The sequence below is a fragment of the Homarus americanus genome, unplaced genomic scaffold (genome assembly GCF_018991925.1).
Source record: "Homarus americanus isolate GMGI-L3 unplaced genomic scaffold, GMGI_Hamer_2.0 scaffold6317, whole genome shotgun sequence".
NCBI classification, from domain to species: Eukaryota; Metazoa; Arthropoda; class Malacostraca; order Decapoda; family Nephropidae; genus Homarus; species Homarus americanus.
Genome location: NW_024730668.1, coordinates 18,538,411 through 18,556,685, shown reverse-complemented (window position 1 = coordinate 18,556,685; position 18,275 = coordinate 18,538,411). Strand labels below are relative to the sequence as shown.

At 34.4% G+C, this 18,275-nt stretch overlaps 1 protein-coding gene across 1 annotated transcript in view; it reads left to right on the top strand.

Moving 5' to 3' along the window:
• The first annotated feature begins 3,698 nt into the window (after nucleotides 1–3,698).
• Nucleotides 3,699–18,275, top strand: part of LOC121867261 (phosphoglycerate kinase 1-like) — a 43,561-nt gene continuing 28,984 nt past the window's right edge. Inside the window, exons 1-2 of the mRNA XM_042367124.1 lie at nucleotides 3,699–3,904; nucleotides 6,759–6,897. Coding sequence (XP_042223058.1) covers nucleotides 3,813–3,904; nucleotides 6,759–6,897 — 231 coding nt within the window. The 5' untranslated portion in view covers nucleotides 3,699–3,812. The remainder of the gene's footprint in view (nucleotides 3,905–6,758; nucleotides 6,898–18,275) is intronic.

The following is an 18,275-nucleotide window of genomic DNA, read 5'->3' as shown; positions in this document are numbered from 1 at the left end:
ACCCATCATCATTAGCCTGTTAATAATCTCTATAAACTATCTAAATGGTTAGTTTCTTTACTAAATCCCCTAGTTGGCAACATTTCTAACTCCAATATCAAGAATAATATGAATCTGGTGATAAACTCAATAACTTACACATTAATCATGATTTTAAACTGGTCAGCTTTTGATGTAACGCCACTTTTACAAAGGTCCCAGTTGATGATTTACTAGGAGTCTCATAGATTCTGGATAACATTTCACTGCCCGCTTTAAAGACGACTTCATCTAACTCATCAAACTATGTATTAAGGATTGCAAATTCGAATTCAATGGGGAATATTATGCTCAAAAATTTGGTATGGCAATGGGTAATCCACTCTCACCTGTATTACAACCTATATATGAATTCTTGTAAAGAAACTATTAAGTAATATTTTACCACCCTCAGCAGTCTGGTTTAGATATGTTGATGATGTATTATGTCTCTGGCCATGTAATGAGGACCTAAAAGCTTCCTACCACCCTAACAACTTAGCCTCGATCAAATTCATCAGGAATTAGAGCAAGACTGTAAATTGCCATTCCTAGACTGTCTGATACACAGAATAGGTAACACTTTTAAGTTCAGTATTTATAGAAAACCAACTAATGTGTGTTCATACATTCATTATTATTCTGCCCACCATAATAAAGTCAAACAGTCAGTATTTTCAACAATGTTTTTACTTGCCTTGAGAATTTGCAGTCCGGAATTCATCGATGAGGAATACAAATATATATATATTATTGGCTCAAACCTTAAATACCCTAGATCTTTCATAGACAAATGCTTAAACATTACTAAGAAAACTTTTTATAGAACTGACCCCAAGCCCACCCATGACCATAAGAATATCTTAATATTACCATTTCACAAAAATTTCTCACACATTCCTGCACAGCTAAAAACCTGGAACGTCAATGTGGCATTTAAAAACTCATGCACTGTTAAACAAATGTTAATCAAGAATTCCCCCAACAACACAATTGGGTGCATTTATAAAGTTCCTTGCAAGGAATGTAATATGTTTTACTTAGGCCAGACAGGTAAAGATCTTGCAACTAGCATTAAACAACACAAATACAGTGTTAGGACAGGCCAGGAATCCAATGCTCTGTTTGTTCATTTGAGGGATAACAAGCATTGCATTGACTGGGATAATGCCTCCTCAATATTACCATGTAATTCAATTGATAGTAGGAACATCATAGAATCTAGTCTTAATAAACATACCGAAGCATTCAACATGAATTTGAGTAACGGCATGTACAAGCTGGACAATTTTGTAATTAAGAAGATTTGTGATCAGGTGAGAAGGCCGGGTCACTTGACCATCTGACTTGACCACCAACCGTTGTGTGCTATTTAAAGATTAGTAGGGTCATTACCTAATACCTGACCATTGTGGACCTGGTCTCACCCTCCTCTGTATATATACACCTTGATTTGTATTACTCTCTCTAGTCTGTACTCACCCCTGAAGATGTGAATTACACGAAAGCGCTTGGGAACTTCGTGTTTTCTTCTTTCCTTGTGGTTATCAGCATATATATATATATATATATATATATATATATATATATATATATATATATATATATATATATATATATATATATATATATATATATATATATATATATATATATATATATATATATTTTGCGCGAGTCAATCTGGCGCATCATATTTTAAAATTCGTTCCTATTGTTTCTCTGGGCACGCTACACTGTCCTAGGGGCAAAGCTGTACTGTACATGTACTCAAAATAATGTACTAAATGATTACTAAAATTTTTGTCTAGTGCAAACTATAGCATGATTATATTCATATTGATCATTATCTTATAAGAATTCCAGTAATGTAAATTATATTTCTCCAGTCACTTCTATGACATTTTATAAGCAAAAAACATAAACTCAAGCTAAAGGACATAAATAAACAAATAAATACTTCACTAGACCTTCAGCACCAGCTGTCAAACATGTCACTGTCACCCCCTCCTCCTCCTCCTCCTCCTCCTCCCCCTCCTCCCTCCTCCCTTCCCTCCCTCCTCCCTTCCTCCCTCCCTCCCTCCCTTCCTCCTCCTTCCTCCTTCCCCTCCCTCCTCCTCCCTCCTCCTCCTCCTCCTCCTCCTCCTCCTCCCTCCCTCCTTCCTCCTCCTCCCCTTCCTCCTCCCCCTCCCTCCCTCCCTCCCTCCCTCCCCCTTCCCTCCTCCTTCCCTCCCTCCCCTTCCCTCCTCCCTCCTCCTCCTCCCTCCTGCCCTCCTCCCCCCTCCTTCCTCCCCTTCCTCCTCCTCCTCCTCCTTCCCAGCCAGGGTTTGGTGGTTATAGGTTTACAGTTTTTATCTTATATAATATTACAGACTAAAGTTAGGAGAATATAATTTGCATTGCTAGAATCCTTGCAAGACAGCGAATAATTTTAATATAAACATCATATATTTTGCACAAGAGATAAAAATTTTAGCCCTTTGTAATAAAATTAATTAGAACATGTCAGTTGAGTGACATTTTAAAAGAGAAAAACTTAGTCACTCTTAAGGACAGATAAATAAATAAGCACTAGACCTTGGCATCAACTGTCAAACATAACACCTCACTTCCCCCCGTAACCCAATCTTCCCAGCCAGTAAACAGGCCATTTCACATCCCTTAATTTTAGCTGTGTTGATTTATGAGTGTTTATTTTAACATCATACTACAAAAAACAATGTTTTGTTTATTCAAGGAAATGGGTTGAAGTGCATCTGGGTAGACTGTTTTTTAGTATTTTGTGTTTCTCTCAAGTACCAAACTAAATTATTCCATTGAAACAACACTTCGATTTAGTGCGTTGGTTTAAAGCGGCCTCTCTTTGAACATATCTTGTGTTATATTGACGTTCTACTGTACTGTACATATATACAGTTAGAAAGAAGTGTATTAAAAATATTGAGTCTACCCTCAAGTGCACTCCATGCTTTGTTATTAATAAAGCACAGAGTGCACTTGAGGGTTGACCTTCACATTTTTAATATATTTTTTTTTTTTATTATAATTTGTGTGAGGATTTTCCCATTATTATTTATTTGTACAGTATGCATTTTGCGTGTGTGTTTGCACACACACACACACACACACACACACACACACACACACACACACACACACATACATATATATATATATATACAATACAGGTAAAGGAAATTACAGTCTCTAGAACAAATGGCTCCCTGTCCTGGCCACAAAAATGCCAGCAACTTTAAAACTACCCTTAGACATTGTTGGGTACATCCAGGGTGTCATCCGCGAATATTTGAGGACAGCGAAATAAACATCTGCGAATTATCCGGGCGTACTGTAGATGGTAACAGAATCATGTGTCAGTGCATGTGTGTTACTTTATTAATGTGAGGAAACATCATATTGTTCTTTTTTCTAATTTTATTTCTTATATGGGGTTAACTGCAGGTTAGTTTGAAGTGATATGAATGCTAAAGAAAGAGTAGCCATATTTATGTATTTATTCTATCCATGAAAGATATTTTTATAATGGTCAATTTAATCAGGGTGCAGAAATTATTGTATACACCCTGGTAAGTATAGGTATTTTAAACTGTATCTGATTTACAGATACTCTGTACTGTATAATGCTATCAAGGTTTCAGGTAGATATTTAATTTTCTCAATTTTAGGTTAAAGCTGTTCCTGCAAAGGTTGAAGAATTCCGTGCATCCCTACGAAAACTTGGAGATATATATGTCAATGATGCCTTTGGTACTGCCCATCGTGCTCACTCTTCCATGGTTGGTCAAGGATTTGATCAGCGAGCTTCAGGGTTCCTACTTAAGAAAGAGCTTTCATACTTTGCCAAGGCTTTGGAGGATCCTGAAAGGTGAGTTTGTAATATACTTTACTTTGTAGTTTAACAGTTTCTTTGATTGTGTGTGCATGTAACTGAATAAAAAAATAGAAGAGAATTACGTACAGTAAACCCTTGTTATTCGTGGGGGTTAGGTCCCAAGGAATGGCATGAATAGGCAAAACTGCGAAAAGCAACTAATACTACCTTAGTGCACTACTGTATACAGTACCTATACAAACAACCGACAAGCTGCGGCAACACTCATCTCTTCTTCTAACTTATCTAATCATTCAACTTACTTTTTTCAGGGTCGTCAGTGACTTATGCCTTTTACATTTCACTCCACTAGCATCACTAGCACTGACACTAGGCAGTCTTTTAGGGGCCATTTCACACAGAAACACTAAAGTTTTGAGAGTACGACACAAGATGGTGCGTGGGGTGACTCGTTGTGCTGCGGGAAAAGGCTTGCAAGCTAGCCACCATCTGTTTGCTGCGAATCGTCAAAATCGTGAATAGCAAGGGTCTACTGTACTGTATAACTCCCCGAAATTACAAGTTGAAAAATAACCTCAACTTCTCACAGCTCAGCCTGGTCGGAAGAGGGCTAGGAGTGTGTGGCTAATGATGAGTCTTAATGGGCAACAGATGTAAACAGATGCAAATGGAAGGAAAATTATCTGCAAATCTTCATTTACATCAGTTTTTGTAGATTTAAAGTGACATATACAGTGAGTGAGGTTCTGATCTTCATGTAGCAAAATTAAGAAAGAAACTAGGAGTATGGTTAGGAAGCCCAGGTTAAAAGAGGTCATTGCCGGGTAGCTATCATTCACTGTTGGGTGTAAAAACTGCAAAAATATATTACGCAAATTCAAGTAAAAGTTTTTGTCAAAAAGTTACTCAAGTACAAGTAAAAGTATCCATTCTAAATTTTACTTAACTTAAAGTAAAAGAGTATAAACTGAATGTTAAGTAACAAAAAGTACAAAGTACACTTACCTGCAGTTATTGAGGACAGTTTTTTGTGCCAGTGTATAGTTGTGATCATTATGGCATCCACAGCTCTAAATTTTGAGTTTAAAGCCAGCTCATACGGGAAGGAAAGAGTGTGGTAGTGATGTAGATGCTTTGTGTCATGACAATAACGAAGGTATGCTTGAGGCAAAGAAAGTTTATAATGAAAGGGATACCTGGAGGCATTTCTGTTATGGCCACCCTTTCACAGGGGACCTCCCTTGTGGAGTGAGACGTCAGAGATAAGTAAGCTGATTGATTTAAACTACAGTAGAAATTATAGACACACGTACAGTACTGTAAATGCATTGAGAAGAGTAACAAATTATACATAATGAAATGTAGTGGAGTAAAAGTACAAGTAATTCTCCTCAAACTTATTTAAGATAGTGAAGTTATAGTAAAAGTATATGAAAATATAAATACTTTTTAAATGTAGATACAGTATACTGAAAAAAGTTGCTCAAGTACTGTACTTGAGTAAAGTTATGTACTTGGTTACCTTTACACACCCCTGTTTACAATAAATGACCCAGGAATTTTAACCCCTCAAAAATTTTTTGCATACAGTAGGGTCACAGAGTATACATATCCATAGTACACGACCCCATTTGTACGTATCTGACCCCCCTGAATCGCCCTTACCTATTGTCAATTGTTTCACTACACTCAGGAGAGAGTGAACAGCTGAGATCCCCCGCTCTGTTCCCCATCCTCTGATCTGTGGGCTAAATCCCGCATACATAAGAAATATTAATTCCTCATATGTTTTTGACGTTATGGTAATTACTATTATTTTTTTACTTTTTGCACATTCTGTATGAGAGAGAGAGAGAGAGAGAGAGAGAGAGAGAGAGAGAGAGAGAGAGAGAGAGTCTCTCTTAAGTCACCAATACGGTACAGTAAAGCCTCGAACAACGACTATAATGTGTCCTCCAATATTCTAGTGTAAAGTGAACCATTGTATCACAAATCATTAATTACCATTAAAATAAAGTAATAATAATGAGATGTGTTCCCAAGTGTGACCTTTTCATATCTTTTGTGTGGCTTTTTACCCTCTTTTCCCCCAAAAACAATACAATTACCGGTAATGAAAATTGCAAACTACTTAATATTCTTTAAATAATGTTTCTGAATGCACCTTATACAATATAAATGAATAATAATATGGTCACACAAGAGGAGATGGGACGCCATTGTTTTCGTTAGTGTTTACAGCTGGGAGTCCGGGACGATAGTTCTACGTGAGAAAATGAAGGAAATAAACTGTTGTAGCTATAGTAAAATTAATGTAAAAAAATAATATACCCTCTATTATTAGGAGTGGACTTGCTTTTCCAGCACAGGTTATAGCTGCTAATTCTTCACCATTTTGGATTTCCTGTCTAAGGGTGCAGTTGTGATTTACTGGTTATGGAGAAATTGATCAATCTTTTCTGTTGACCATCCTCTCCATTGTGGGGAGGCATTTTGGCCTTTAAGGTTGGGTTTGATTCTTGGACAATAGGGACTTCCTAGAAGAGGCGTTAGGCCACAGTGGCCTTTGACTCTACACTGTTAATTCAGTGCCTAATCCCAACATTGAAGTGTAAGGCAAGGAGGTTATTCTTACAAGGCCATTCTCTTGATCTACCTTTCAGCAAAGCAATAATGATTAAGAGTATTCTATATGCAGGGGAATATTTGTGTTTTCTCTGAAATCCTAATTCATTGTTGACTTGTATGCCACCTGGGAACAATGATGTGATGAACTCATCTGCACTTTATAAAGGGAAGTTAACCATGTCTAGTGAAATGTATTTCTGTTGACTTCATAACTTCAGATTTATTCATTGATAAGGTAAATAAAATATTTCTCTTGCAGGCCATTTTTGGCAATCTTGGGAGGAGCAAAGGTAAAGGACAAGATTCAGCTGATTGAAAACATGTTGGACCGCGTTGACGAGATGATGATTGTCGGAGGCATGTCTTTCACATTCCTCAAGGTTATGAAAAATATGGAGGTTAGTTATTTACACTGGGTCTGGTTATTACATTTTATGTATTTAAATATTTGCTTGTTTTGCATCTAAATTTATATCAAATGAGATTTTAATGTTTTGAGTTCATGCACAGACCATATTGTTTTGTTTTTTAAATTTGTTTCCTTAACCCCTACGCCTCGGGCTAGGGTGCCGCTGGCTGTATCCCCCACACGGGGTAAATCGAGAAAAATGAACTTTTCCAAAAATAATTTTTATGCTTTTTAAATGATAAAACAATGAAAAAGAAGTAAGAAAAACTATATATTGACCCTCTAGAAACTTGCCTGGGGCCGCAGTGGTGAGGGAGACAATAGGACAGTGTTGTTTTGTCTGCTAGCGCTCGTGGCCACTCCTCACTTAGCGGCCATTTTCTGCATGGCTTTGTGCCCGGGATGGCCAGTAATGCATATATTTACCGATCATAATACTTATCTCCTATAAATAATTAATTTAAAATATTTCATTTGCATTATTTTTCATAAAAAGTGCTCGGCGACACATGCAGTCTGTCGCCAGGCTTTGTGTCTGTCTTTGTGTTTGGTAGAGCAAGTAATGCATATAAATAATTATTGGAATAATAATTCCACAAATAAATACATTTATAACATAATCATAGCATTATTTTCCAGTAATACTACACTACAATACAACTACACAACTTTTAGCAATATTATTTGATACCATGGACAAACAATGAAATGAAACAAACAAAAGTAGGTACTTACATTCAGGAAGCTTCCCTGTGGCTGAGCGTGTGGTGAGACACGCAAATAGTCACACAGGAACCTGGTACCCCAAGCTGGGCATTCAAACAATGCCGCAAAAAGGAGTGCATTCAGGAACGTCAACCGGGGCGTAGGGGTTAATACACAGGTGTGTGCATTGTGCTGTATTTTTGTACCTGTGACACTTAAGAGCCAGGTTTGTTAAAAGATGACTTAAATTATGTAGATTCATCGATATATATATATATATGCAGTGATATCACAGTTAGCCAGAATAATTGGTGCCAAGCTCTTCAGGAAATGAGAGATATCTGGGTATTGAGACGAATTTTTCATTCCCGGAAAAAATTGCACATTCCTGGAATTTTTCCAGGTATTGTACTGGGGAAAATTTTTTGAGGATATAAACTATGCAACTCTCACAAACAGACATTATCACATGTCCCCACAATATTTCCAGGTGCTGGGGAAAGTTTTCTGGGAGGTGTTGGGGAATGTTTTCCGAATGGCTAAACTAGGCATCTCACATGAACAAACATTTAGGTCATGGTCATGAGCAAAAATATTTATGGCTAGCAAAAAAGTGTATTGTATAGACTTTTATCCACAGCATCTGTTGAAATTGTGTTTGAGAGATGAATTTGATACCATAATGATCCTGAATAAATTCTCTACAAGATTTTTTTAAATAAAAGATCCTTAAACAAAATATTATGGCACAAGACAGCTCCTTCCCGACCTACGACCACCCGCACTTACGACCTGCCTCAGTCCGTAACAACCATCCTCATATATTCAACTGCCATAGTCGGTACCAAAATTTTTTTCAAATGACGCCCGCATTTTCTAAACCGAAACGTTTTCGTCCCGTACGAGAGCATCGCGTGGCTTGGGTCGCCGCGTGGGTACAGCACCCACGGCGTAGAGCGCTTAGTTGGTGTTTGGCTGTTGTTGTATCAGCAACTGATCGCGCTGTGTACTGACATTATTTTCTTATTTAATTGGCTTTAGAATGATTGGAAAGCATACAAGTGAGAGTGCTGGTAGTGCTCAGAAGAAAAGGAGACCGTCAATTACTTTCGAGACGAAAATGAAGATGATAATGCAGTATGAAAATGGAAAAACTGTAGCAACAATTTCACGCGACCTAAGCTTCTCGCACTCGACCATATCTACTATTTTGAAGGACAAGGAACATATTCGTGAGGTAGTGAAAGGATCAGCACTTATAAAGGGAACTATAATAACGAAGAAAGGGCAAGGTCCCATTCACGAGATGGAAAAATTACTTGTGATATGAATGGAAGACCAGATACAAAAGCGTGTACCCTTTAGCCTTCTAACCCTACAGACTAAGGCAAGAAACCTTTTCGAAAGCCTGAAGGAGCAGGCAGGAGATAAGTGCGAGCAAACCTTCACAGCAAGTCATGGGTGGTTTAACAGATTTAAGAACCGCTACAGTTTACATAATGTTAAGGTGAGTGGAGAGGCAGCTACTGCTGATGTTGTTGCTGCCGAAGCTTTTAAGGAGGAGCTAGATCGTGTGATTGTGGAAGGAAATTATTTGCCTTAGCAAATATTCAATGTCTAGAAAATACGCGCGTCATTTGATAAATTTTTTGGTACCGACTACGGCTGTAAATATCTTGGTGGTGGAAGTACCCGACTGAGGCAGTCGTGAAAAGTGCGAATTGGTGTGAATGCGTTGGTAGAGTAGATAAGTCAAGGCGTATATATATATATATATATATATATATATATATATATATATATATATATATATATATATATATATATATATATATATATATATATATATATATATATATATATATATATATATTCGATTCGCGAACTAAATAAGTTCCCGAAAATTAGATTCGTTCTTGAAAACGTCTGATAACGAATCATTGTTTCAATGGGTTTTGGAGTAGTGGTTCCAACTCACGAAAATTTTCTAAATTCAACAAAAATGGTAGAAAAGTTCACTTTTAAGTGTGTATGTAAGAAGGCTCCTGGATGATGATGATGATGATGGGATTTAGAATGGGGTGGAGGAGAAGAGGAAGAAGAAGGCATTGGGGTGGAAGAGAATCACATAGTTGCCTTCACCGCAAAATTTTAGCTCTCTTGGTTTAATTCAAGATTATTTTCTTTAAATCAATGCTGCACTGCATTATATATTGTCAATATATAAATATATTTCAAAATGACCAATAATTTGCTTGGAAACACAGAAAAAGCATTTAGTTGAAAGAGTCTCAAGCAGATGTTACCTCCAGTGAAAACAGAGAGACGGCGCTGTTTGCTGTGTTAAGAGGCTGGATGCAGCGCATTAAACTAGTCACTTTACCTTCAATTTCGTTTCAATAATTGTTAAAATGACTAAAAAATTGAATATTAAACTTTTAAAATTATTGAATAGTATAAACTTTTGATATTTACAAAAATATTAAGGAATTTAAGCCCTAGAACGATTAATGTATTGGCGGACTGATACTAAAGCTGGTTGCCCGGTCAGTGCAAGCTAAAACATGTTGAGGTCGGTTAAGTAAGAGGTTAGTTCATAGGAATTTTTTCGTTAACGGTGAAGATCCTTATAGGAAGCAGTTCGATTGTCGAGTATTTAACCGGGTGTTAGTTAAGCGAGGGTCACTGTATATATATACAGTTGTACCCCACTAAGCGATCAATTGACCGAGGTTAGCGTTAAGGAAATCCAGTAAGTGAACAACAGAACATATGGGATTAATTCCAATAGAAACGTGACCCCCCAAACTCCACTTTTTGAAGGCACATACCATGTTGTAGTAAATAACATCTTAATTTTATGATGGTTATGCACAATTAATACTTAAGAGAAATAGAAATACAGTCGCATGAGTTAATGTCCATTCAAATAATGGACTCAACTCTCCCACTCTCACACTACACTGCCGCTCTTCCCTCAGAGAAATTTTTGGGGAAAACCACTAAATTTTAATAATAATAAATGTCAAACTAAGTTAGGATAATACAAATTGACATTGCTGGATTCTTGTAAGACCAGGAATATTTTGAATATAAATGTCATATTTTTGCACAAAGATAACATAGTTACCTAGAGAAAAAATTTCAAAATTGTATGTTTAATGCAAAATATATAGTCTCTATAAATTCCAGCAATGTAAAATACTGACCGGGTAATTTGTATGAATTTTATGAGCTAAAACAAATATCTTCAGTTAATAAAAAAAAAATAATCTTCACTTCTCTGTCAATAAAGTACCCCACTTGCTCCCCCCTCTTCCAACCGCGCGGTCAGTCCCAACCCTCCCCCACCCCTCATCCTCCTTCGAGTTTTTACATTTAGTATTAAATATACCTCAGATTAAGTTAGGATAATATAATTGACATTGCTGGATTCCTTGTAAGACAGAATATTTTTGAATATAAATGTCATATATTTTGCACAAAAGATAACTTATAGTTACAGAAAAATTTTATCTAAAAATTGTATGTCTAATGCAAAAATATGAATGTTTATATTCAAAATGATCATCAAATTATAAAAATTCCAGCAATGTAAATTATATTCAGACCGGTAATTTGTATGAATTTTATGAGCTAAAACAAATATCTTCAGTTAATACAAAAAAATATTATTTCACGAGGGCAGATGGTGGTTGGTTCCTCCTCCCCCACCCCCCTGCCGTCCCAAGGAGATGTGGGGATATACCACTAAATTTAATAAATAATACCTCAAACTAAAGTTAGGATAATATAATGACATTGCTGGATTCCTGTAAGACCAGGAATATTTTGAATATAAATGTCATATATTTTGCTAAAGATAACATAGTTACTCTGAAAATTTTATCTAAAATTTGGAAGTCAGGCAGGGTGGTGGGGCAAATCTAAAATAGCGTCTCGAGCGGACACTCACGAGTATATGTGGAAAAAATCCGTGTTAAGTGAAAGTTCAGCTACAAAATTATGCGCAAAATCGTTAAGTAGTAAACCTCGTTAGGTGAAGTAATACTGTGTATATATATATATATATATATATATATATATATATATATATATATATATATATATATATATATATATATATATATATATATATATATATATATATATATATATATATATATATATATATATATATATATATATATATATATATATATAAAATCACATGGAAAATGGAAACAGATTACCTTGGCTTTAGTCTTTATTAAGACATCTTCAGGGCAACTGGATTACATGGACAGAGAGGCTTAAATATACGGTGACCTAAAACATGAGGTCAGGTCATATGATGACATCACTAATCCCCACACCAAACAACCGTGGGGAGCTTAAGAGAAGGGTGGTGGCATTCAAGGTCGGGTCGAAAAAGGACCCTAAAATAACTGTCATTTATCAAGATCAAAGGTTTTCGCTTTTTTTAACCTTAGACACTGACAAATAATTTATTTAACATATTATCAGTTTGAACTGACCATCACTAGGGTTTATTGATTTTAATTCCTTAATCAAAGCTGCTTCAAGCAGAAGTCTCTGTGACACAGATGATTTGAATACTTCTAGCTTTTCCCAAGCAATGGGTTGATTATTATTCCTAACATGAACGAACAAGACATTCGTTCCTATTGCACAAAACTTGGGTACCCTTCTGTGTTTGTTGATCGTTGCTAAAAGGGCTAAAAATCCTTTCATTCCTCTCTAACCAGACAAGTTCCTACATAGAATATTTGACTGCCCTATCGTGAATTTGTCCCGTTAGTTTAGTCCTCAAGCTTCTAAATATAATGTTGTTTTCAAGTATGACTCAACCATTACCAATATGTTAATAAGGAGTGGCCAAGTTTCAATGTAAATGGAAGTGTTTGTGTATTCCATGTAGCAAATGTAATTGTAATTATGTAGGTCAGACAGGAAAAACACTGCGCTCAGAATCAAACAACATAAGTATAATATCAGAACTGCATCTGAAAGCAGTGCCTTGTTCGTTCATGTTAGAATAATCACCCATTGGCTTGAGAAAAAGTTTAGAAGTATTCAAATCATCTTGTGTCACAGAAAAGACTTCTGGTTGAAGCTAGTTTGATTAAGGAATTAAATCAATAAACCTTAGTGATGGTCAAGTTTCAAAACACAATATTAGTCAGTGGAGTTGAAAATGCTTTGAAAATTGATCTTGATGTATGACAGTTATTTTTGGGTCGCACCTCAGATTTTTCATTGTGGTTACATGAAAATATATATATATATATATATATATATATATATATATATATATATATATTATATATATATATATATATATATAAGTCTTCCCTCACTTTAGCTGTTAATGTAACAGGTGCATGGTGAATAATATACATATGGGATTAATAAAATAGAGACCAGCTGACCCCAACTCCACCAACACAATACCTATGTTGTAGTAAAAATAACATCTTAATTTATGATGGTACAACAGGTACATGCACAATTAATACTTAAGAGAAATACAGTCAGCAAGTTAATGTCAAATAATGGACTCAACTCCCTCCCCTCTTCTCACCTTTTCACTCGTTGGCTCTTCCCTCTCTGAAAATTTTGGGGAAAATCAAGTATAGTAATAAATAATACCTCAACTAAAGTTATGATAATATAATTGTGCTGGATTCCTTGTAAGACCAGGAATATTTTCAATAAATGTCATATATTTTGCACAAAAGATAACATTACTCATGTAAACATTATATCTAAAATTTGTATGTCTAATGCAAAATCTATGATGTTTACATTCAAAATGATCATCAAATTGTAAGAATTCCAGAATGTAAATTATATTCTGGTCAAGTGTAATTTGTATAATATGAGCTAAAACAATATCTTCAGTTAAAAAAATATTCTTCAGGACACTATCTGTCAATCAAAGTACCCCCACCTTGCCTACCCCTCTTCCAACCAGGCTAGATGGTGGGGTCCGTACCCCCCCTCGCCACCAATCCTCCTTCAAGAAAGGTTGGTGAAAAAACTAATTTTAACCTTTAGTATTAAATAATACTCTGATTAAAGTTAGGATAATATAATTGACATTGCTGGATTCCTTAAAAACAGGAATATTTTGAATATAATGTCATATATTTGCACAAAAGATAACATATTTATAGAGTAAACATTATATCTAAAATTTGTATGTCTAATGCAAATTATATGATGTTTATATTCAAAATGATCATCAAATTGTAAATTCAGCAATGTAAATTATATTCTGGCCGGGTAATTGTATAATTTTATGAGCTAAACAAATATCTTCAGTTAATAAAAAAATATATATATATTCTTCACACCATGGTGCCAGGTGGTGGGTTAGCCCTCCTCCACCCCACCAACTGTCCCTACCAGATGAATGTGTGGGAATACCAGACTGTTTACCTTTTAGTAATAAATAATAAATCAGACTAAAAGTTAGGATAATATAATTGACATTGCTGGATTCCTTGTAAGACTAGGAATATTTTGAATATAATATCTTATATTTTTTTAACATATTTACTCAGTAAACATTATATCTAAAATTTGTATGTCTAATGCAAAATCTATGATGTTTATATTCAAAATGATCATCAAATTGTAAAATTCCAGCAATGTAAATTATATTCTGGCCGGATAATTTGGATGAATTTTATGAGCTAAATAAAAAATTACACTTCACGTGTAAAGGTACACCCACCATGAATGTGAGCACCCTGGTTCTGGCAGGGCACCGTAGCGTTGAAAGCAGCGGAATGTGGGACACGTAAAGTGAGGTTGACTGTGTATATATATATATATATATATATATATATATATATATATATATATATATATATATATATATATATATATATATATATATATATATATATATATATATATATATATATATATATATATATATATATATATATATATATATATATATATATATATATATATATATATATATATATATATATATATATATATATATATATATATACACACCTAGACCCACACGACGGGTTGGGGATAAATCAGGTCGTAAGTCCGACATGGTCATGAAGTCCGACATGGTCGTAAGTCCGACATGATAAAAAAAAAAAAAAAAATTTTTTTTAATCAAATCTACAATGAAATACAGTAAAAAAGTAATGAATAATGATGAATGGATACAGTACAGTGAAAGTAATAAATAATAGGAATGGATACAGTGTGACTGAGCACTTAACCTTTAATATATTCAGCTGAATGCACATGGGGCCCCATAATTTTCTAATTATACATGGAGACTACATTAACTGGAAACGTTTTGGTGATAGAAAATGCGTGTCATTTAAATTTTTTTTTTTTTTTTTTTTTTTTTATCTATGAGGCGGTCGTAAGTCCCGTGGGTCGTAAGTCGGGGTCTGGGTATATATACATATACATATATATATATATATATATATATATATATATATATATATATATATATATATATATATATATATAAATATATCTTCATGTAAATCCACAATGAAAACGTGGATAAGATAAATTTGATAAAATCACCACGAAAGCTAAGGAGGCCTCGTTGTTTATATATATATATATATATATATATATATATATATATATATATATATACATATATATATATACATATACATATACACATATACAGGTGCTCCTGACTTCGGCGGGGTTAGGGACCCAAATCCAGGTCGTAATTCGATATTGTTAAGTCCAACATAGATATAAAAAAATCAATTTTTTTTTAATAAAAATCTACAATGAAATACAGTACAGTAAAAGTAATAAATAATGAGGAATGGATACAGTACAGTGAAAGTTATAAATAATGGGGAATGGATTTGATGTGACTGAGCACTTACCTTTAATGTAGTCAGCTGAATGCACATGGGGCCCCATAATTTCTAATTATACATGGAGACTACATGGAAATTTCGGGGTATAGAAAATGCGTGTCATTTGAAAAAAAAAAAAAAAATTAAAAAATTACGCTTCTTAAATTGAAGCTGAGACGGTCGTAAGTCCAAGCAGTAGTAAAGTCGGAGACTACCTGTATATATATATATATGTATATATATTATATATATATATATATATATATATATATATATATATATATATATATATATATATATATATATATATATATATATATATATATATATAATTTTTTTTATTTTTTTTATTTTTTCCTGATTCAAGAGATGATGGAATGGGCAATTTCTGCAACTTCCGAGAACATTTTTCTGTTACCAGGAAAATTCCGGGGATTAGAGATTTTTCCGGCTTATCACCGTAAGTCGATCCTCGTTAATTCCTACCCCTTTTATCCGGATTTCGGATAAATCGGACGAAATCTGAACTGAGCGAGGGACTGTCCGTATCAAATTTCTGGTTCTGGGATTGTCCCAGTTGCAATTGGGGTTGCAATTTCAAATTCTGTGGCATTACTAAGAATAACGAAGTCTCTGGTGCACTGCACTCTAAGATTAAGAGAAAACGGAGGACTCAGGCGTCCTGATGTGAGAGAAAGCGGACTCGTATGATGGGGGACCAAATAAAAAAAGCATAGCTACATGTTTTGTGGACTACAGTATTAAGCATACCCTTTTCATCACTTTGTAATAAACCTAGCCATGCCTATGTGTGTTTATGATATTTACCATAACATTATATATATATATATTTAGTGGGTCTAAATGGTCGTAAAATGGGAAACTTGGTGTTGGGTCTTGGGTGCCTGGAACCAATTAGAATAAATCCCAAAGGTTCTGTACTTACGTTATCGGCGGGGTCCCAATTAGCTGCGATAACCAAGGGATGACTGTATTGTACTGTATATACTTGTGACACTGGCCAGTTGCTTCTGGTGTTATGGTACAGGGGTACCAAGTGACAGCACTAGGATCCCGCTTTCTCGATCAAGGAATAAACAATTAAAATTTAAATTGAAAAAAAAAAAAATCAAATAATGGGACGTACCGAACCTAAATGGCCCTAGAGCGGGCACAGTCATGTATGCATAACGTATTCTTATAGATTGTGCTGCCAGGCGTACGTTATCTAGTAAATTTAGTCAATATTGTACAGTAACAACGGACCTAAGTGCAAACCTGTATTGTAAATGTACTAAATGATTACGGTACTAAAATTGTTATGTCTATTGCAAATATAGCTTGTTTATACAGGTATTCAAATAAATTACTATCTTACAAGAATCCAAGCTATGTAAGTTATATTCACCCAGGTCGTTTGGGTGGCAAATTATGAGAAGAGGTTAGTCACTCTTAAGTAATGATAAATAATACACCCAGATCTTCAGCGCCAACTGTCAAATCTTATCTCAAATAAATAAAGACACTCTGTCACCTCACCTCACGCTCAGCTGGCTACCTCCCTCCCTGTGTTCCCAGACAAAAGATTGGTGATTTCTTTATGTTTATTTTATATAATATCTCAGACTAAAGTTAGGATAATATAATTTGCATTGCTGAAATCCTTGCAAAGTTAGGATAATATAATTTGCATTGCTGAAATCCTTGCAAAGTTAGGATAATATAATTTGCATTGCTGAAATCCTTGCAAGACAGAGATTAATTTAAATATAAGCGTCATATATTTTGCTCAAGGTATAAAAAATGTAGTACATTAGTGTACAATACTGTAGTACATTTTATAAAAAGTTTTTCAACTGTATTTTTGGGTAGATTTACATAAATTTCTTCATTTATTTTCATCCATTTACATGCACACACCATACTAAAAGAAACGTAAAAGAAATAAATGACCTTAGTGCAAAGCTGGAGTGCACATGTACTAATTTGATTACGGTACTAAAATTGTTTTGTCGAGTGCAAATTATAGCATGTTTATATTCAAATTAATCAGTATGTTACAAGAATCCCAGCTATGTTAATTATATTCACCCAGGTCATTTCACTGGCTTTTCATAAGAGAGAAGCTTAGTCACTTAAGAACTGATAAATATACACGCGTTAGACCTGGGCCTGTGCCAACTGTCAAACGTACTACCTCCCCTCCCCCCACGCCCCATCGCTTGCTCCCTCCCTCTCTCTCCCCCATCTGCTTGGCGTTGCTGGAATCCTTGTAAAACAGTGAATAATTTTAATATAAACGTCATGTATTTTGCACAAGAGATAAAAATTAATCACCTGTATCACATTACAGTAGTGATTTAAGAGTAAAAGTGTATATGTACGTATATAGTATTCCACATACACATAAGTATAAATAAAAAGTTTATGTGATGATCGGACAACTTCCATTTCAGTTAACGTCAAGTTTCCAAGAACGTATCTAGGACGCACCAGCTGCATGACTATATATATATAAAATATATATATATATATATATATATATATATATATATATATATATATATATATATATATATATATATATATATATATATATATTATATATATATATATTATATATATATATATATATATATTATATATATATATTATATAAATATATTATTTATAGTAACTCTTAAATCTCTACTGTAATTTGATACAGGTGATTAATTTTTATCTCGTGCAAAATATATGATGTTTATATTCAAATTATTCGCTGTCTTGCAAGGATTCCAGCACT